This window comes from Monodon monoceros, unplaced genomic scaffold (genome assembly GCF_005190385.1).
Source record: "Monodon monoceros isolate NGI ecotype Baffin Bay Population unplaced genomic scaffold, NGI_Narwhal_1 Super_Scaffold_7, whole genome shotgun sequence".
NCBI classification, from domain to species: Eukaryota; Metazoa; Chordata; class Mammalia; order Artiodactyla; family Monodontidae; genus Monodon; species Monodon monoceros.
In genome coordinates this window covers 12267210-12286597 of record NW_021703784.1, presented here as the reverse complement: position 1 = coordinate 12286597, position 19388 = coordinate 12267210, and the positions used below count along the sequence as shown (strand labels likewise).

General features: G+C 47.8%; 1 protein-coding gene across 6 annotated transcripts in view; it reads left to right on the top strand.

The window, feature by feature from the left end:
- The window catches only part of POU2F3 (POU class 2 homeobox 3), a 79528-nt gene that overhangs the window by 23645 nt on the left and 36495 nt on the right, over positions 1-19388 (top strand). For 5 of the 6 annotated variants that reach the window (XM_029208351.1, XM_029208353.1, XM_029208352.1 and 2 more), the window contains exon 3: positions 6223-6257. The exons of the other annotated variant lie outside the window; for it this stretch is intronic. In XM_029208351.1, the coding sequence (XP_029064184.1) occupies positions 6223-6257 (35 nt within the window). The remainder of the gene's footprint in view (positions 1-6222; positions 6258-19388) is intronic. 6 annotated transcript variants of the gene reach the window in all.

Sequence of the window (19388 nt, the reverse complement as noted above, 5' to 3'; positions counted from 1 at the left end):
TTTCTATGAGTTTGACTCTTTTTTATTTTTATTTTTTGGATTCCACATATGTGATACCTTGCAGTATTTGTCTTTCTCAGTCTGGTTTATTTCACTTAGCGTAATGCCCCCAAGGTCGATCCATGTTGTCGCAAAAGGCAGGATTTCCTTCTTTCTCATGACTGAATGCAACCATGTAACAAGTTATATATATATGACATTTTCTTATCCATGTATCCATTGATGAACACTTAGGTTGGCTATAGTGAATAATGCTGCAGTGAACAGAGGAGTGAAGCTATCTCCTTGATACCTTGTTTTCATTTCCTGTGGATATATACCCAGAGTAGGATTGCCAGATCATATGTAGCAGATAGGCTTAAAGGTAGGGCATACTTTTGAGCAATTTGACTACTTTAGTTGCCTACCCAGTATGAGGTAGAAAATTAGCTTTCTGGGTTAGAGTAGTTGTCAAAACATAATTCTCTAAGTTTAAAAAACGCTTTACTTTTTTCTCCTTTTTTGGGTGGTAAAAAACATACAATATTAAATTTAAACATAAAATGTAAAATTTAAACATAAAATTTACCACCTCAATCATTTCTAATTTCAGCCTCCTCTATCTTTTATGTATACAATTGACCTTTTTTAACCTAAATGTAGGGCTTAGATTTATTCCTGTTACATTTTATGTTGTTGGTTTTGGCCTCTTATTAGAATCGACCAAGATATTTTCTAATCCTGACTTCATCATCCAGTTGTCTGAATTAATCTCGCTGTCTGCCTTAAATCACTTCCAGATTTGATCGGCATCAATACTGCTTATTTGCCTAAACTGTTGATTACAGTCTAGTACCTGGTTTTCTCTGTGTTGGACTTGGGGTGCAGTGGGTTTATTGCGAAAATTGTATGAGTATGGGAGTTGCAAAATCCAAGCTTTAGTCCGAAATCAAGGTCTCTGAGGCTGTGTGACCACCGCAAGGTGCTCCCCTCTGAGGTTGGACTTCAGTATCTTTCCAATGCTGAAAATAATGTTCCGGCCCCTCTGTGTGTCTGTCCTGCTTTGTTTTTTTTCTGCAAGTGGCTGCCATCTTTCAAAGCCAGAACTTGAATAATAGAATATGATCAGGTTTCTGCAGCTGGTGGCACCTATGATGTCTTAGATCTGAATAGAAGATTCGTTTCTGTAGCAGTTTCTTAGTGACTTGGATCAATTAAACACATAGTCATTCAGTTCCTACTATGTGTTAAACACTGTTTTAGGCTCTTGTGGTACAAAAATGAATAAGATGTAATAACCCTGGCCTCTAGGAGCTCCCAGTTTCATGAGGGAAACAGACACACAAAACACTGACGTTTAAAAAATGTGGTAGGTGCTGGAAGAGATATAAGTAAGAGAGGCGGAAACATAGAGGAGGAAATCCCTCATTTTGCTTTGGATAGTTTCATGGAGGATGTGACATCTGAGTTGGGTCTTGGAGGATGAATGTGTATTTTCTAGGGAGAGAGGGCATTCTAGTCAGAGGGAACAGCATGTGCAAAGTCCCTGACAAAGGAGCAGGCTCAGCCTGATGGAGGAGTGGCCCGGGACGTGTGGAGCCCAGCCCGCAACTGGAGAGTGCTTCCCAGCATATAGTTGAGCTTTACTGTGTTCCTGGGAAGTGGGTGGAATTGAAACTATGACCTTATTTTGCCATCAAGATGCCTGAGGCTCTGGAGCTTCCTGTCTTGACCAAGGTCACACAGCTTGGGAGCGATGGAGCCAGGACTTGAACCCTAATTCTCAGACTTCAAGTCCAGGACTGTTTCAAGTATGCCCTGCTACTCCTGCACACCGCAGCTTAAAGGGGTAGAAAACAAGTTTCTGGTGATGTGGACCAGTATTTCCCACAATATGGTGATTGCATCCCTTTCTTTCTCTAGGAAAGAGGAGTGCCCTCCTCGCTGTTTCAAAAATGAATAACTTGGGTCCTGGGTAATCCTTGTCGGTCACCTCCCAACCTAGAGCATTAGGGCAGCAGCAGAACCCCAGTGAGCTTGATCTTGTCCCAGAGTTCCCAGGCACCACCTCCCAGGCCTTTCCTGTAGGCTGGGTGGGGAGAGGTTCCAGGTGGAACAAGGTCCATGAACATGGGAGAGAAGCAGGAAGAAGCAGCAGTAAAATGAGGGCTGAGGCCGTTTCCCCTCAGCCAGATCTGGAGAGAGAATCAACAGTGTCATCAGAAATGAACTAACGCCTGTATTAGACTATGTCATGGTGTCTCCACCTAGGCCCCCAGATGCTCTGAGCTCCTTCTCCCCAGCCGGGGGAAGCCATGTCTCCTGAGAATACTCTGACCTGCTTAGCAGTGGAATCAGAATCGGAGGTGAAGTCACTTTGGGGGACTGAACCTTTATTCAGTTCCCAGTGCTGAGCTAGTGCCATTCTCTGCTGTCCCAGAGTAAAAGGGTCTGTCTCCTGGGAGGCCCTGGCTGGCCTGGGCCCCTCCAGTCCAGCCATTCAGTCAGCCTGGGACTCCAGGAGGACTAGATAATGATACCGATGCAGGCCAGGATGAGTTTGATGAGAAGGGGAGACTCCATCGTCAGGCTCCAAGCGCAGCAGGTGCGTCCTCAAGGGGAGAGGCCTCTGGAGAAAGACCCTGGAGAAACTCCTGGACAAGAGAAATTGTTCTCTTGTTGGCTGGTGGGTTTTAAAATTAATCTCTGCATGCTGTTTGCTTATCTTTTGCGTTTTGTGGATCTCACAAACAACATTCTGACGGCATCCGCAGATATCGAAAGTAAAGACTTTTCTTAATTGTTCACAATCCCGATGACCTCTCCAAGATAGACTGTTTTGGCCCTCAAGGTTTCTCTCCCTTTCTAGGTCTCATTCACATGTATGTTATTACCTCTTCTGGAGGTAATGATATTACACCTTCTCTTGCCTTCCAGACGCCATACCTGCCTGGTCTTCCTCCTACCTGAGTGCCCACTCTTTCTTAATCTCCTTTGCTGGCCCTTCCCCATCATTCCCAACCTTGACCCTTTTATTCTCCTTCCTCTGGACTCAGTTCCTTTGTAAACTCATCAAGTCCTATGGCTTTAAATACCACCGATAAGCTGAAAACTACCCACCCTGTACTTCTGACCTGACACATATCCTGAGTCCAAACTCCTTTCCCTGTCTCTCCTGGGATCTTTAACTGGCATCTCAAAGTTAACACGTCCCAGCACATAGCTTTTGATTTTACACCACCAGCCAGCTCCTCCCCGAGTCACCCCCATCTCGGGGAATGACTCCACCACTCACTCCATGGAGAAAGCCCAACCCTAGGAATCATCCTGCCTCTCCTTCCCTTGCACCACTCCTTGCAGCCATCAGCTGGCCCTGTCAGCTATCAATTCAAAATCCAGGTCCTTCTCACTACCTGCACGGGTGCCCTTCTATCCTGCACACTGCCCCCTCTCACCTGACCCACTGCGATAGCCTCCTGGTTGTTCTCCCTTCCTCCTTGCTCATCCCGACAGCTGAGCACCGCAGGTGTAAACACTTAAGTCAAATCATGTCACTCCTCTGCTCAAAACCCTCTGATCACTTCCCAACGTCCTTGGCATGAAAGCTGAAGTCTTCCGCACGGCCCGCCTGCCAGACCCACGGCATCTTTCCCCTGGTCACACCCATCCACATGTCTCCAGCCTTGCTGGCCTCGTCACTGTTCCTCAGCAGGCAAGCCTGTTCTTGCCTCCCTCAGGTCCCGATCCCTCTGTCTGGAGTGATCTTCCCCAGACCACCCTGCTTATGGACAGCCTCTGACACACTCTTCCCCTGACCATGTATTATTGCTCACCATAGTAACTCTCTCTAAATGATATTATGTATTTGTTTTCTTATTCCTTTCATGTCTCCTCAACTAGAAAAGAAGCTCCGTGTGGTCAAGGACTTCTGTCTATCTTTTCTAGTATTATATTTCCAGTGCCTAGAACAGTGCCTGGTATAGAGAGTGTATTTATCAAATACTTGTGGAATGAATGAATTTGCTTTTTGGTCAAATTTTAAAATCACTCCTTACTAGGCCACCTTTACAATGTCATGAAATAATTTTTAATATAAAAGCAATTTTATCTTTAAGTCTACACACACACACACACACACACACACACACACACACACACACACACATTTTCAGTCTGTGGGCCCTTCCCATCTTAACTCCCCTCACAGATTATCTATTTAGTCTTCGTTAGTCTTAAAATCAGGCTGCTATTCAAAGATGACTTCCCGTCTCACTAATTTCCTCTTTCTCGGAATCCTGTAGCCCTCAGCTTCTGCTGTCATCTTGCTGGCCCAGCTGCTCTCGGAGATGCTTCACAACCAATCATACAGGCAAGGGCTTCACTTACCCATTGTTTAGAACAGAGTAGAGGGAAGGGGGCTTAGGTTAAAGCTCCAGAGGATTCTCCTGGACCCCATTCACTCATCTATCAGGTGTTTCTTGAGCCTCTGACCCATGTTAGGAACTGTGGTGGCCATCGAGGAGAAAAATGAATGTCATCCTCCTAGTTTTCAAGGAATTCATAGACTAGAGGGAGAGAGAAGCATGCAGACAAATAAAGAGTTACATGACGTGTGCCATGCGGCTGGTAGAGAAGCCTGAAGGACCAGAGAGAAGGGGGACCAACTCTGTGGAAGGGAACAGTGCATGGAGGTGTGGAAACGGGAGAGGTGTGGCGCGTTTGGACATGAGCGAGCTTTCCATGAGTCTGGAGCACAGGGTACATGGGAGGGAGGGAGGTGAGATCATGAGAGGCAGCAGACAAAGCAGGGAAGGTAGGCAGAAACCAGGTCATACAGGGAATTATATGTTATACTAAGAAATTTGGACTTCATTCCAAAGCTATTGAAGAACCGATGGAAAGCAGAAGAATTTTCTGATTGAAAGTTCTGAATTCATTCACATGTTCATTTATTCATTCATTCAACCAATATAACTTGAGCTCCTATTATATACTAAGCCGAGTGCTAGGCTCTGGGTGGTATTTAATATCATTTTCTTGCCATTATAGAGCCAATAATCCATGGGGCACAAAGGAAGGTTGTTTGGCAGCTCCTGCCCTGAAGAGCTGTATGAATAGGAAATTTAATTATAGCAAAGAATGGAAGCAATTTCCCTAATAACAGGTATATGTTTAAGCAGATTTGGTATCTCCATAAATGGAATATTATGGAGCCATTAAAAATGATCTTTGCAAACATAGGAGAAAGATTTATGACGTTCCTTAATAGTGTAGGAGAAAGATTATGACGCTCACTGGAAAATGCAGGGTAAAAAATCTATACAGGGCTTCGCTGGTGACGCAGTGGTTGAGAGTCCGCCTGCCGATGCAGGGGACACGGGCTCGTGCCCCGGTCCGGGAAGATCCCACATGCCGCGGAGCGGCTGGGCCCGTGAGCCATGGCCGCTGAGCCTGCGCGTCCGGAGCCTGTGCTCTGCAACGGGAGAGGCCACAACAGTGAGAGGCCCACGTACCACAAAAAAAAAAAAAAAAATTGAGTAAAAAAAAACCCAAAAAACTCTATACAGAGCGATATATATCAATGAGGAAAAACAAGCATAAAAAAGACCATAAAATATACAAAAATATTAATTGCAGCTGCCTCTCTGCAGATGGATTTTTCTGCTACTTTTTACTTTTTCTGTACCAAAAAGTTTTCTCTATTAAGCACACATTTACTTTTTCAACCCAACATTTATTATAAAGGGAAAAAGATGAATAAAACCAAGAATGAAAGTTCGGAGTGGGTGGAAACAGGGGTGACACTCATCTACCTGACATGATTTAGGTGTCATCAATGCTGGAGGGCTGGGATAGCGGGAGGCCTTCCTGCCTTCAGGCAATTCCTTTAGGATTTGTGGCCGGCCATTCCTTGCTTTTCCATTACAGCATGTATCACAGCTTCTGTCTGAGGGCATTTGGCAGAAGCAATCTGGTGTGGCAAGTTCTAATCTCAGTTAGACTTATGTGACCTTGCACAAGTCAGTCTCCCCTTTCCCTGGTTACCTACCTTCCTGAAGGAGATTTTCCAAAGGCTTTTCCAGGAAACAGGATAAGCAAGAAGATTCTGGCCACAGGGCAGGCATTTTGTTCTTTTTCAAAATAAAGATAAGCCCATCCCAACATCCTATTTTCCACTAACTTTCAGTCTCTTCCAATCCTGCTAGCTATTAATGTTTTCTTTTTTTTTTTAATCTCTTCCAGGAAATGATCGAAACGGCTTAGATTTCAACAGGCAGGTAAGGACATTCAGAAGAAAACCTTTATTCTATAAATTTTGGGGGTCATTCATACTATGTTAGGTGTGGGGACACAAAGAAGATTAAGGGAAGTTTGAGGGTGTTTATTCATAGACTCATAGCTCTCAGAATTGAAAGGGGTCTTTCAAGGGCTTTTGCATCCAACCCCTCCCCCAATCCACAATCCAACGTTGGGGTCACCTCTTCATTATGTCCTCAAAAGAGTACTGACAGCGCAGCCCTATTTAGCATTATCTGTAGGCTGGATGTGGTCTGGAATCTAAGACCACAACTCTTTTCCCATAAAGCTCAGCTTGAGTTGCCTCTTGGGCAAGTCTGTTTGCATGACCTGACTGTGTAGAGGAATTTGTGGAGGTACAAAAGATGGAGGGTTGGGTTCCTCAGGGAACTCCTGATTTATTTATTTATTCATTTATTTCTAACATTTTTATTGAAGTATAATTGCTTTACAATGGTGTGTCAGTTTCTGCTTTACAACAAAGAGAATCAGTTATATATATACATATGTCCCCATATCTCTTCCCTCTTGCGTCTCCCTCTCTCCCACCCTCCCTATCCCACCCTTCTAGCTGGTCATAAAGCACCGAGCTGATCTCCCTGTGCTATGCGACTGCTTCCCACTAGCTATCTATTTTACGTTTGGTAGTGTATATATGTCCATGCCACTCTCTCACTTTGTCCCAGCTTACCCTTCCCACTCCCCATGTCCTCAAGTCCATTTTCTGTAAGTCTACGTCTTTATTCCCACCTTGCCCCTAGGTTCTTCATGACCATTTTTTTCTTTTTTAGATTCCATATATATGTGTTAGCAAACGATATTTGTTTTTCTCTTTCTGATTTTTAATAAATTTTTATTTATTTATTTATTTTTGGCTGTGTTGGGTCTTCGTTTCTATGCGAGGGCTTTCTCTAGTTGCGGCGAGCAGGGCCCACTCTTCAACGCGGCCTCTCACTGTCGCGGCCTCTCGTTGCGGGGCGCAGGCTCCAGACGCGCAGGCTCAGTAGCTGTGGCTCACGGGCCCAGTTGCCCCGCGGCATGTGGGATCTTCCCGGACCAGGGTTCGAACCCGTGTCCCCTGCATTGGCAGGCTGATTCTTAACCACTGCACCACCAGGGAAACCCTCTCTTTCTGATTTACTTCACTCTGTATGACAGAATCTAGGTCCATCCACCTCACTACAAATAACTCAGTTTCGTTTCTTTTTATGGCTGAGTAATATTCCATTGAATATATGTGCCACATCTTCTTTATCCATTCATCTGTCGATGGACACTTAGGTTTCTTCCAAGTCCTGGCTATTGTAAATAGCCAAAGGAACTCCTGATTTAAAAGAAGATAGAGGACAGAACAGGGGAGCCAGGACAAAAAGAGCTCTGGAAGGAGGATGTAACCCAGCTCAGTGAGACAATGGAGATACAAGGTGGGCGCCTTTAAAGGAAAAAGCTAGGTGGAGTTCAAGTTAGTCGGGGAGGGTTTCAGGCAGGGGAAGGTGGTGTTGGATGGATTGAAGGATGGATAGACCTGGATGTGTAAAGAGGAGGGTGAATGAAGAGAGGACCTTCCCATTGAAGTTAGAGGCTGATGGGAAGATTGAGGGCTGAGGGCAAAGACAAGGTGTGATGTCAGAGGCAGATGGTGGGAGGGTTCACTGGGGGGACAAAGTCTAAATTGGAGACAAGCAGGAAGCAACACTGGGCCCTAGAGTGAGGCAGAGACGTGAGAATTAGAAACAAAGTCAGAAAGCCTGGGTTTGGGTCCTGTTTGGGCCACCAGCTAGCTGTGTAAGTTTGGTCAAGTCACTTAATATTTTTAGTATGAGTTTTCTCAGCTGAAAAATTAATTTATTTCATAAATTTGGGGTGGGGGAGGGAACATGTACTGTGCCAGATGTGGGAATACAAAGAAAATTAAGACATGATCTCTTCCCTGGAGGAGCTCACAGTCTAGATTGAGGAGTGGAGGAGATAGAGATAGAGGGAGAGGGAGAGGGGAGGGGAGAGAGGAACTCTTGAGTGGATAATTATAATACAATCTCATTCATGCTTTATTGAAGGCGTGTAAAAAGCATGGTGTCAAACAGAAATGAGAATACTTCATTCTTCCCGGTAGCTCAGGGCAGGCTTCACGGAGGAGGTGATATTTGATTCTAGCTCTGAAGAGTCAGTAGAGTTTGTCAAGCAGAGAAGAGTGGGCTAGAGAAGGAGATAGCCAGGGGGAAGGAAAGACAACCCCAATTTGGGGATACATTTGGTACTTACTAGGGGTCCTTCCCACTCATATCCAGAGTCCAAGTTTAGAAGCAAGTCAGGGGTGGAGGTCAAACTCAGACATATGTTCTTCTCCCCCTTTATCTGTAGAGTGATTTGAAGTCCCTACTAACATTTCCTGAAAGGCTTTTAACTCTGGGTACATCCTTCACAGTTGGAGAGGAACAATCTGGAGTCCTAACCCAAAACCTCTTAGGCAACTTCTGCAATTGTGTTCATTGGGGAAGTTTGCTAACACATGGAGGCCAACTACTCTCCCTCTTCCCTCAAGACCTAAGACAGAGGTAGGCTTCAGTTAAAGACACATCTAGGTGAGCTACGAGGAAGGACTTGCAACCAATGTGGCTTATCAAACAATGGAAAAGCTACCAAGGGAGGGAGACTGTGGAATCAGCTTCTCTCTCAGGGTCTTTAAATATGAGACAGATTCTCATCTAAGGGATAGTTTGGCCAGGTTTGTTTCCAGGGCAGGAGGATGGAGGACATTCCCGAGGATTGAGTGATCCTGAAGGAGCCCTCGGCAGGTTGGGATGTGGCCTGTTGCCTGTGCTTTCCGAGGGTCCCAGCCCAGGGTCCGCCTCTCATGGTCCCTTGGACGAGATGCACGTGGAGGAACCCATCCCACACCAAGACGTGGTGGCACCAGCCCAGCCCGGAGGTGGCCCGCTCCACAGGCCCGGTGGGTTTGGCTGCCTGTGTGATCTTTCTAGAGCTTGGGAAACCCTCGTGCTTAGGACAAGGCTAGGGACAGCCCCTCTGGCCCCAGCAGCCTACAGAGAGGCCCTGGCCCTTTGAACATCCTTTGGGGTATGATTTCCCCACCAGTTGGGAGAAAGTTTCCTGGCTTCTGTCAGGGGAGGGCCTCACTAGCTTTCACTTCCCTTCGGTGAGCCTCGTGGGAAGGGGGCAGTTCCACCCTCCCCTGGGAAGGGTTTTTGGATTTCCCATTACTGACAAGAACAGACACATAAAGATCTTTTCTTTAAAGACGTTGGAATTTTGGAGGAAGAGAGGCTCAGCTGGTCATGCTCATTTACACACTTAGACTGGAGCTCTTCTCTGTGCACAAGCACACATGTCCACGCCCTCCCTAAGGCCCTCGCTCCCTCCCACTGTCTCTCGGATGCCTCAGATACCAAGGCCCGCACCCTCACATTCTCACCAGTTCACTTGCGGGCCTGCAGGTGGGCGCCAGGATTTCTCAGGCCCTTGCACTGACGGTGATACCCTCATGCTTCATAACAAGGGAAGTAAACCAAAGTTGGCGACCCCGAGCCACTGGGCAAAGTGCTTTTGGCACTTTATCTCATCTGATTCTCACTGTATACCGAGTGTTACTATCCCCCTTATACAGGTAAGGAAATCGCCTCCCAGGCAGCCCCACCTGATTAGGCAAAGGATTTGAGAGGTTAAGTAATCTGCTGAAGGTCACTCCGATCGGTCAGCTGTCAGAGCCAGGACTTGAACCCACATCTCTGACTCCAGAGCTCACTTTTCCCATGATGCCTTGCAGCAGCCTCTGCAGTCTCTCAACTGCCTTCTTCCTGAACATACACGTTGTCCTTAGAGAGAGGCCTGGGGGCCGGCGGCTGAGTGTGACCTCACCATGACTGACTGGGAGGCAGTGGGAGGTGCAGGGAGTGGGGAGGGGAAGAAGGAGTGTTGTGTAAGAGCGGCCTCTGTGTCTGGTACAGAGGCGGGGTGGCAGACGCAGGAGAGCAAAGGATGAGTCGCTGCCCTTGGTGAGGCTCACACTGGAAGGCCCCAAGCCAGTCGGTGCAGTTGGGAACTGCAGCCAGGCTCTGGGCGCACTGCTGTCCGAAGGTTGCATGAGCGAAGGACGCTGCCTCATCATGAAGTTTCATGCTGAGCCTCTTAACTTCCTGGTCCCAGGAAAGCAGCCTGAGCCTGTTTGGGAGATAATTGTGAGCTGACCCAGAGACCCAGAAACAGGGCCACCCCTCAGTCCCCAGGAAAGCTTAAGACAGAGTTGGGAGGCAACCGAACAAGGCCAGATCCCTGGACAGGGAATCAGAGGTCCTGGGTGCCAGTGCTGTTTGCACCCTACCCAATCCTCTTCCCCTTTCTGGGCCTTAGTGTCCTCACGAATAAAAGGAAGACATTTGCTTGAGATGATTGCTAAGGTGCCTGCAGTCTGTACATTATGGTCCCATCCATATTCTCATGACATATTCTGTTTGGTTTTGCTTCCACTTTCCTTTCATGTTTTTCTTTGAAGAGAAATGCGGAAGAGAGTGTCCATTTCTTCACCCTGAGCTGTAGAGAGTGAGGAGAAATACGTCACATGGAATCTTTCCAGCCTTCATGATCTTGTGTGATCCAGCGAAAAGAATCTTTTGAAATTCAAGGGGCAGAGACAGGAGGACCCAGCAGGTTGGATCTAGGGCCAAACATTCACCCTTTGAATATTTAGTCATTCCTAAGAGCCGGAGAGAGTGTGTCATTGGTAAGAAGATAAATGGCAATGAACTCTGCAGTGCGTTCTGTAAGAGACATAAGAGTACTGACCTCTGAGATAGTGCCTAAGGATGCCACCAAAGAGATGGTGTTGAAGCGGGCGACAAGGGAAGAGAAGGGGGTTTGACTGACTGGCAGAGAAGGGAGGCAAGAATATTCCAGGCATAGGAGACAGTAAGGGTGAAGCCTCACTATGTAAAAGGGAACCGTGAGAAGGTCAGCATGGGATGTGATGGAGGAAGATGAGGCTGGGCCAGATTGTGCAGACCTTTGAATACCCAGCAAAGAAGTTTATTTATTTATTTGTTAATTTGGCTGCGCTGCATGGCTTGTGGCATCTTAGTTCCCCGATCAGGGATTGAACCCGGGCCCTCGGCAGGGAAAGTGCGGAGCCCTAACCACTGGACCGCCAGGGAATTCCCAAGAAGTTTAGATTTTATCCTGTGGGCATTTTCAAGCATAACTAGTTTGATTTAATGGAAGAGCCTTAGAAGGGGGTGTGGGTGCGGAGGGAAGGAAGGATGAATGACGCACTGATGCAAGAGAGGCCTGATGGGATGCCGTTGTGGTAGGAGGAGTTGGCAATGCCAAGGAGAGGGATTAAGCACACAGACTTAGAGCCAGACGACCTGGGTTTGACTCCTGGGCTTGGCACTACCTGGCAGTGTGACCTTGGGCAAGTTCTTCAACTTCTGTGTTCCTCGGTCTCCTCATCTTGCAGGTAGGGAGAATAATGGTACCTATCCCACAGGGCTGTTGTTAGCATGTGTGTGTATGCGTGCGTGCGTGTGTGTGTGTGCGTGTGTGCGTGCGTGTGTATACCTCTTAGACAATGTCTAGAACGTGTAAACTGTATAGGTATTTGCTATTTTTATTCCTGTGTCAGGAAAGCATGGAGAGACTCAGATTTGAGAGAGATTTTTGGTATAAAATCAGGAGGATTTTGTCAACAGTTTGGATATGGACAGCTAAGGAAGGGGAAGGGTCCAGCAGGATTCTTAGGTTTCTAGCTTGGGATACTGAGCATTAGTGGGACTGTAACCAGAGATCAAGAGAACGGGAGGTCCAGCCAGTTTGTCCAGATGATGGGAAGAGGACGAAGAACAGATAATGGACAATAGGCGCTCAATACGTGATGAGAAATTTGGACCTGGAGCCCAGCAGACAGGTCAGGATGCATACTGAGGAGTCACCATCGAATCGTGTTAACCAAAGCGATGGGAGGGAGTGAGGTCACCTACAGGGAAGGTGCGCAGACTAGGATGAGAACCCAGGGCAGACCTGGAGAGAAGGAACATGTAGGGGACAGGCTGAGGAATGGGCACCCATAGATGAGACCAAGAAGGAGTGGTTAAAGGGATGGGAGGAGAACCACACCCACAAAGGAGAGATATTCATATGAAGGTGGGGATAGCAGACAGCGTCACAGCACGCAGAGATATTGTAGAGCACCAGCCTGGAAGTGGCCACGGTTTGGCAGTGAGGTGAACACTGGTGGCCTCATCGTAGCGTCTCTAGCGTCTGTGGTGAGAGCAGAAGCCAGATTGCTGTCGTCGAGGGGTAAGGAGAAGTTAGGAAATGATGGAGACGAGGACTGCAGAATTCCGTTTCAAGGAGTGGGGTGATAAAGGGATGCAGATGTTGGCTGAAAATGGAGACAGTGTGAAGGGAAGGTTTTGGGGATGAGGGAGACTTTGGTGGGCTGTGGGCCTGGGGAGAGATAGGAGATGCCATAGAGGAGACAGAAAAGAGAGAACATGGGTGCAGGGTTTAGCCTAGAAGAAGAGAAGGGCTCTTCTGGGAGGGAGGGAGGGAGGAAAGGCTGAGTGCCCTGTGGGTGAAGTCAGGAGCCTGAGGGACAGCCTCCTGTTCACAGAGTTTCTCCACTTCCATTTCCTGCTCTTTTTTTTTTTGGCTGCGTTGGGTCTTCGTTGCTGAGCTCAGGCTTTCTCTAGCTGTGGTGAGCGGGGGCTACTCTCTTTGTTGTGGTGCGCTGGCTTCTCATTGTGGTGGCTTCTCTTGTTGCAGAGCATGGGCTCTAGGCGTGTGGGCTTCAGTAGTTGTGGCCTGCGGGCTCAGTAGTTGTGGCTCGCAGGCTCCAGAGCGCAGGCTCAGTAGTTGTGGTGCACAGGCTTAGTTGCTCCATGGCATGTGGGATCTTCCCAGATCAGGGATCAAACCCATGTCCCCTGAGTTGGCAGGCAGACTCTGAACCACTGCGCCACCAGGGAAGTCCCCATTTCCTGCTCTTTCAACCAACAGCTAACTTCAGAAGAACACTAGGAAGCATCATTGGCTTAAAGGGGCTTGGAGAGTCCACAGTGACAGATGCACACCTGGGGAGCCTTGCCCTGCTCTGTGCCGGTGACTTCTGGGCTCCTCGTCATCCAGGGCTGTGGGTGTCCACCAGACCCATCAGAGCGATGTCTCCACCTATGCTGTTGAAAGCTAAGTCTTGCTAGAAGACTTCACAGAAGTTCTCTGAGGCCAGAAGAGAGTCTGAAGCAAGCTGGCAGGTGTCTCTGTCCCTGAGCTTCCTACCCCCAAAGCTGAGACCCAGTGGCCTGGGATTCTATCTCAGCCCCAGGCCTGGCAGCATTCTCAGCTCTCCTGCGGCCGCAACATTCAGCCCTCCAGTGCCTCTCTCGGGAACCCGTCCAGCTAGTCCAGAGCAGTGGTCCCACTGAGCTCCCATACAGCGTTTGGTTTTGAATCAAATGGGATTTTCCTTCGCCGTTTTCACGACTGTGAGCTACCACGGATTCTTTTTTTTTTTTTTTTTGAATTTTGTTTTATTTATTTTTTATACAGCAAGTTCTTATTAGTTATCTATTTTATACATATTAGTGTATATATGTCAGTCCCACGGATTCTGGCTGCTCCTGGCATGCGTTGATTGTAGTGTTTAATCAGCTCAATGGGACATCTTCTCTAAAATCAACAAAATTCAGACTAAGGAAAGGTCTCTGAGGATTCTGAATGATGGAGAGGCTTCTCCGGGGAGGCCCATGATGGAGACACAGGGGAGGCAGGACCAGACTCTCAAGTGAAGGTCTGCAGTGAAGACATAGTGAGCCCCTCCCCCAGGCACCCAGGGAGCGGCCCCAGGAGGGCCGGCACCACAGTAGCTGAGCACCAGAGGACAAGGGAGGGAATTAATTGACCACATTTGACCGTTTAGTTGCACAAACCTGTGTCTAGCTGTGAGGGGTCAGAGGGGACTAGAACGTGGCCCCTGCCCACGGGAGCTCCCAACTGGTGGGAAGAAAATGCAGCAGAGGCTGCGGAGGGGAGGGAGGGCCCCCGCACTGTAATAATCCTGATGGGGCTGGTTCAGTGAGTCTAGGAAAGCCAGGCAGGTGTGTAGAGCCAGGGTAGTTGGCCCAATAAGCTGGAGGGAGACTCTGAGACCTCCCTGTGAAAGACCTTGGAGGATGAGAATTAAGGATGGCGAAACTCTTGATCCTCTGAGGCTTGTTTCCCTCTGCTGCAAGATCCTTCTTCTGGTCCTGTACTTCCGGGTTGAGGCAGGATTATTGAGGGTGGATGGGCAGACTACGAGAAGAGGATGCAGAGCCAGCAAGCCACATTTTGCTCAAACCTAAGCGGTAGGGTTGGGTTTTAGAGTGTTGATGTATAACATCCTTCTTCTTTCCCCCTCCAAGGTACCAAAGCAGTTGAAAAAAATAGATACAGGAGCCTAAGAGATAGAGCTGCAGGGGAGACTGGGTTGGTTTTTTGTTTGTTTGTTTTTAGAGTGTTTTTATCGCCAAAAAGAAAGTGACACGGCTACCCTAGGAAACATTGCTATAAAAATCATTTAACAATAAAATTATAAAGACAAAGTAATGACAAAGATAGTGGATAATTCTACCAGAAAGCCTAGATGGACAAAAAATGTAGAGTGGACATCAAAACACAGCTCTTATATCTTTGTCAAACAAGAGAAGAGGAGAGCAATAAAATATTGTTTTTAGGAGATACCCTTTAAAAAATGTACAATTTATTCTAAAAGGCTGCACTTGAACAACAGGCCAGAACTTATATTCACTTAACTTGTTGGGGGACATGGCTTTGATGTGTAGCCACAACGGACTTTCAAAGGCCTTGCTCCAGAATTAAATACATCCACCTGGCACAGATAGAGCTGGTGGAGAACAGACCATAAAGTACCCTCCTAGCCAACAGGCAGGTCTCAGAAGGTGTCAAGTCGCACACACCCACTTCCTTCTAAACCTGTGTTCTTAGCCTTATCAGACCGAATGTTCATTGTAACAAGGATGCTCTAAAGCCCCTTTAATATCCTAGAATGAAATTTATAGAAAACATACATAAAAATCGGTAAGATACTCTAATTTGAATAAGGATTCAAAGGAGAATGAAGAAAATTAAAACGATATAATATGTATTTCAGCAAGTAAATGCTTGGGCACATTCCTCTGGAAGGTTTGATGAGCTAGTAGGATGCTTGCGCCTATATGAAGGTGACAGACACAAGTACAGACTGATATTGGTATGCTCTGCTGGCAGCTGAAAAGCCATGATTTTCCAAAATGTTAAACAACTCTTGGTAAACTTCCAAACAAAATAAAATATAATCTTTCCTCAATTTATACAGAAAATGGCATCCCGGAAAAAGTCAGTGCATATCAGAAGTGTGCCAAAGATATGTTGTGCCTGCATAAAAACTGGAACTGGGCTCTAGGCTCATGTGATACAGGCAGGCTTTTTACTGACACGAATGTCCAGTGGGGCGTTTGAAAGTCGGATGTGAGTTGTACAGGACACGAACAAGAGTTTCTTGTCTGGTACTGTCTTCTGCATTGCAGGATGTCTTGAATGCCTGTCCTCTGCCTGGTAAATGCAAATAGAGCCTCCTAATTATTAAGACAGAAAAACCACCACATAGATTTCAGAGAATGACCTTCAGGTTTGCTGTCATCCCCAGTGAGGACAGCTGACCTAGACTCACCAGGGACATAGGTCACTCCTACCAGGAGGCAGAGGGCGAGATGTTCCTCTAGCTGTGATCCTTCCACACAGAAAGGCAAGGCAGTGGAAATGGAGGCTCCCCAGCACTGGGAAGAGGCACCCCCAAATAATACACACAGACCTGCCCTCAGAGAACTTACTTGCTATCCAATGAAGGAGACAGGTCTGAAAAGTTCCTTAAAATGTCAGAACAAGGGATATGTAAACCAGTGCAGCTTCAACAGGGAATAAGCTGGGCTTACTGAGTAACAAGGTTGATGGAGAACAGAATTTTCAGGCAGGAGATCATTGGTGAGAAGAAATGATTCCTTTCTCCAAAGTGATTTCCCCATTGTAGTCAAGATAATATAACAATAGAAATAGTTATTGGATCCTGCCTGTGTGCAGGCGCTGAGCACCAAACGCTTCATGTTTATTGTTCCATTTACTACTTAGAGCGACACTGTGAGGTCATTGGGATTATTCCGATTCTATAGATGAGAAAACTGAGACTCTGAGAGGTTAAGGAATTTTCCCACAATCACTCCATCCATAAGTGGGGAATTTAAAGCCAGGCTGGCCAGACTCCATGGCTCTCCCGCTCCATGGCCCTGCTCCTCTTGGAGGAGGCGGTTCCACGTAGCAGTTGAGCCGACTGTCTGTGTTGGCCAACCTCTCCGCGTCTCACAGTCTCATCCAAAAGTGAGAACAGTCATAGAGCCTACTTTCCAGTCATGTTGTAAGGGTTAATTAGAGATAAGATACACAGATTAGAATAGGCTCTGACATACAGTCATCCACCAACAACATCACCTGCTGTTACTTCTGATGAATGGGAACCCATCATTTTCTCCTCCCCTTCTCTCCCTGGATGGCTGCTGCACTGGGCTTGCACCAGTTTAGATGGGCTGCATCTAAACTGGTGTTTAGATGTTATCAGAAAGGAAATTTTTTTCTGAGACCCACGATCTCTCCGTCTAAGCTTCCCCCACCTACCCCAGGTTCGGGTGGGGAGCAAATGATGACTGTCTTCGCGTTTGGAGAGGTGGAAATTTGTCCTCCTTCGCCAATCATGCTCTGCTCTTTGGCCTGAGGCTCAGCTGTCAACTGTGTCCTGTTTGTGGACTGAGCCTTGTTGAGAGCAGCACGGTGTGGAGCAGGTAGGAATGGGAGTGGCTGGGGTTTTCGGGAGCCCTGCCCCTAGAACACCCTGGTTGACCCAGCTACCCACAACACCAGCACAAAGCCTCTCTGGGGTACTGGGTGTCAGGCCAGCTCATTCAGGCTGCAGCACGGGCACAAGCCCACAGTGCATCTCGATGGGGAGTGGAGACCGAATGTTCCCCTCGGCTCAGGTGTGGGGTGGAGAGTGGTGAGGCACAAGAGGAGGAGGGAAGTGTCGGAACCCTCTCCCTGATTCTGCAGGGATCCAAAAGGGGGGTTTCTTTGGAGATTTTAATGAGTTGCCTTTGGTGGGTATAGATTCTGGTAAAGCAGGGCCAGTTCATCCCCCTCTCACATAGGAGTCTTTTTGGAGCAGGGGTCTTGAAAAGGAAACTGGAGTTGGCCCCAGTGGCAGAAGAAGTTAATACCACCCTGAGTTGAAAGGCACTGGGCCGTGCCCTTCATAAGCAGTATCTCCTTGAAATCTTACAGCAACCTAGAGCAGTAGCTTTTAGAACTCCCATTTTACAGATGAGGAAACTGAGTCTCAGAAAGGTCAAGAGACTTGCTTGGAACCAGGATTCAAACCAAGGATGATGAGATGTGTGAGGCACTTTACCTAAAGTTATATCTTACTTGATATTACTTCATCCTTACGACAGCCCGGTGAGGTAAGCATGATTATTCCCATTATATAGCTGGGGTAACTATAGCTCAGAGAGGTTAAGTAATTTTTACCCAAGGTGGAGCTCAGATATACAACAGGCCTGTCTGACTCTACACTGTGTCAGGCTGCTTTTGCGAGAGACAGAGAGATCCTGCAAATCGACAAGCCCTAATGTTGCCCAGAGCCCCTCATCTGATGTCTGCACAGTACTTTTCCACAGGTCCCAAGCCCTCATGCTCACACCGCAGATCTCTCGCGGCCGGGGCTTGCCAGCTCGCATGGCAGAGATGCTATCTGCAGGCTCAGGGAAGGCTGCCAGGGGAAGGGTGGGGCGAAGAAGGGTTCCTACCCAGAGGGTTCCCCTACCCCAAGTGAAGGAGTGCCTCCCTGGGCCTGTGCGTGAGAAGGGTGCAGGGAGGAGAGGGGCGTTTTCTTGTGTGTGTGCCTGCAGGGCAGGGGGTGGGACCTGCCCTTCTCGTTGCCCCCCTGTCAGAGGGCTGTCGAGGCAGCTCTAGTACCTGGGAGATTCTCCTTCTCCCAGAATCACAGCTGCTGCAGAAAATAAACTTTTCCACCTCAAGCTTCCCTCTCCTAGTCTAGCCTGAGAATGGCTTTGGAGGCCGCGCTTAGGGCTCAGGAGCTGTTTCCTTGTAGCTGCTCAGTTCCCTACCAGGCCACATCCCATCTCACGGCCCCCTCTGCTTGACAACTTACAGAGGACCCCATTAAGCCAACAAGTTTTAACTCTCAATAGCTATTAAACAAGTGTTGTCATTCTCACTTGACAAGGGAACTGAGACTCAGAATGATAAAGTGACTTCAATTAAGTGGCAGAGCCAGGACTTATTCAATGGACCTTTATTCGGTGTCTACTTGATAATAGGCGCTGTGTCCAGTGCTGGTCTGCTGTCTCCAAATCCAGCTTATTCTACGAATCGGCTGACCCCATCGCCCCCATCGCCGCCTGGGCCTCTGCTGCTTTTGTTCAGATCCAGTGTCAGGACTCCCTTCCCTCTCCCCTGCGAGGCCACTAAAATACCCTTGGCTCCCAACCCCCAAGGATCCTTGGTTCACACCCTGTTTTGTTTTTCTGTCTTGGCAGCCCCTCCCCTGAGCTGGCATCTTCTAACATTTTCTCCACAGACTTCACTGGCATGGACTGCTGCAGGGTGTCTGGTTTTAGGCTTGCGGATGGCAGTGTAGTAGTGGTCAGAGGTCCAGCTCTGGCGTCGCACAGACCTGGATTTGAATCTCAGCTCTACCAACAGAAGCTGTGGAACCCGGTCACTCACCCTCCCCAAGCCTCAGTTTCTGCCTTTGTGAAAAAGGGGGAAATCATAGCGTCAACCTAATAGTATTGTTAGGAGGAGGATTACAAGCAATCTTGAGTGTAAACTGTCCGGGACATAGTAAGTGCTCAATAAACTGGGCTATTGTTGCTCTTGCAACATTATTGGTTCTAGATGCCCCGTTTCACATCAGCCTGGCTCCAGCTTGCGCTTCCTCTTAGCTCTGCCCTTGGGATCCTCTGAAGGCCGGAGGTTCACCGTTTTCCAGATGG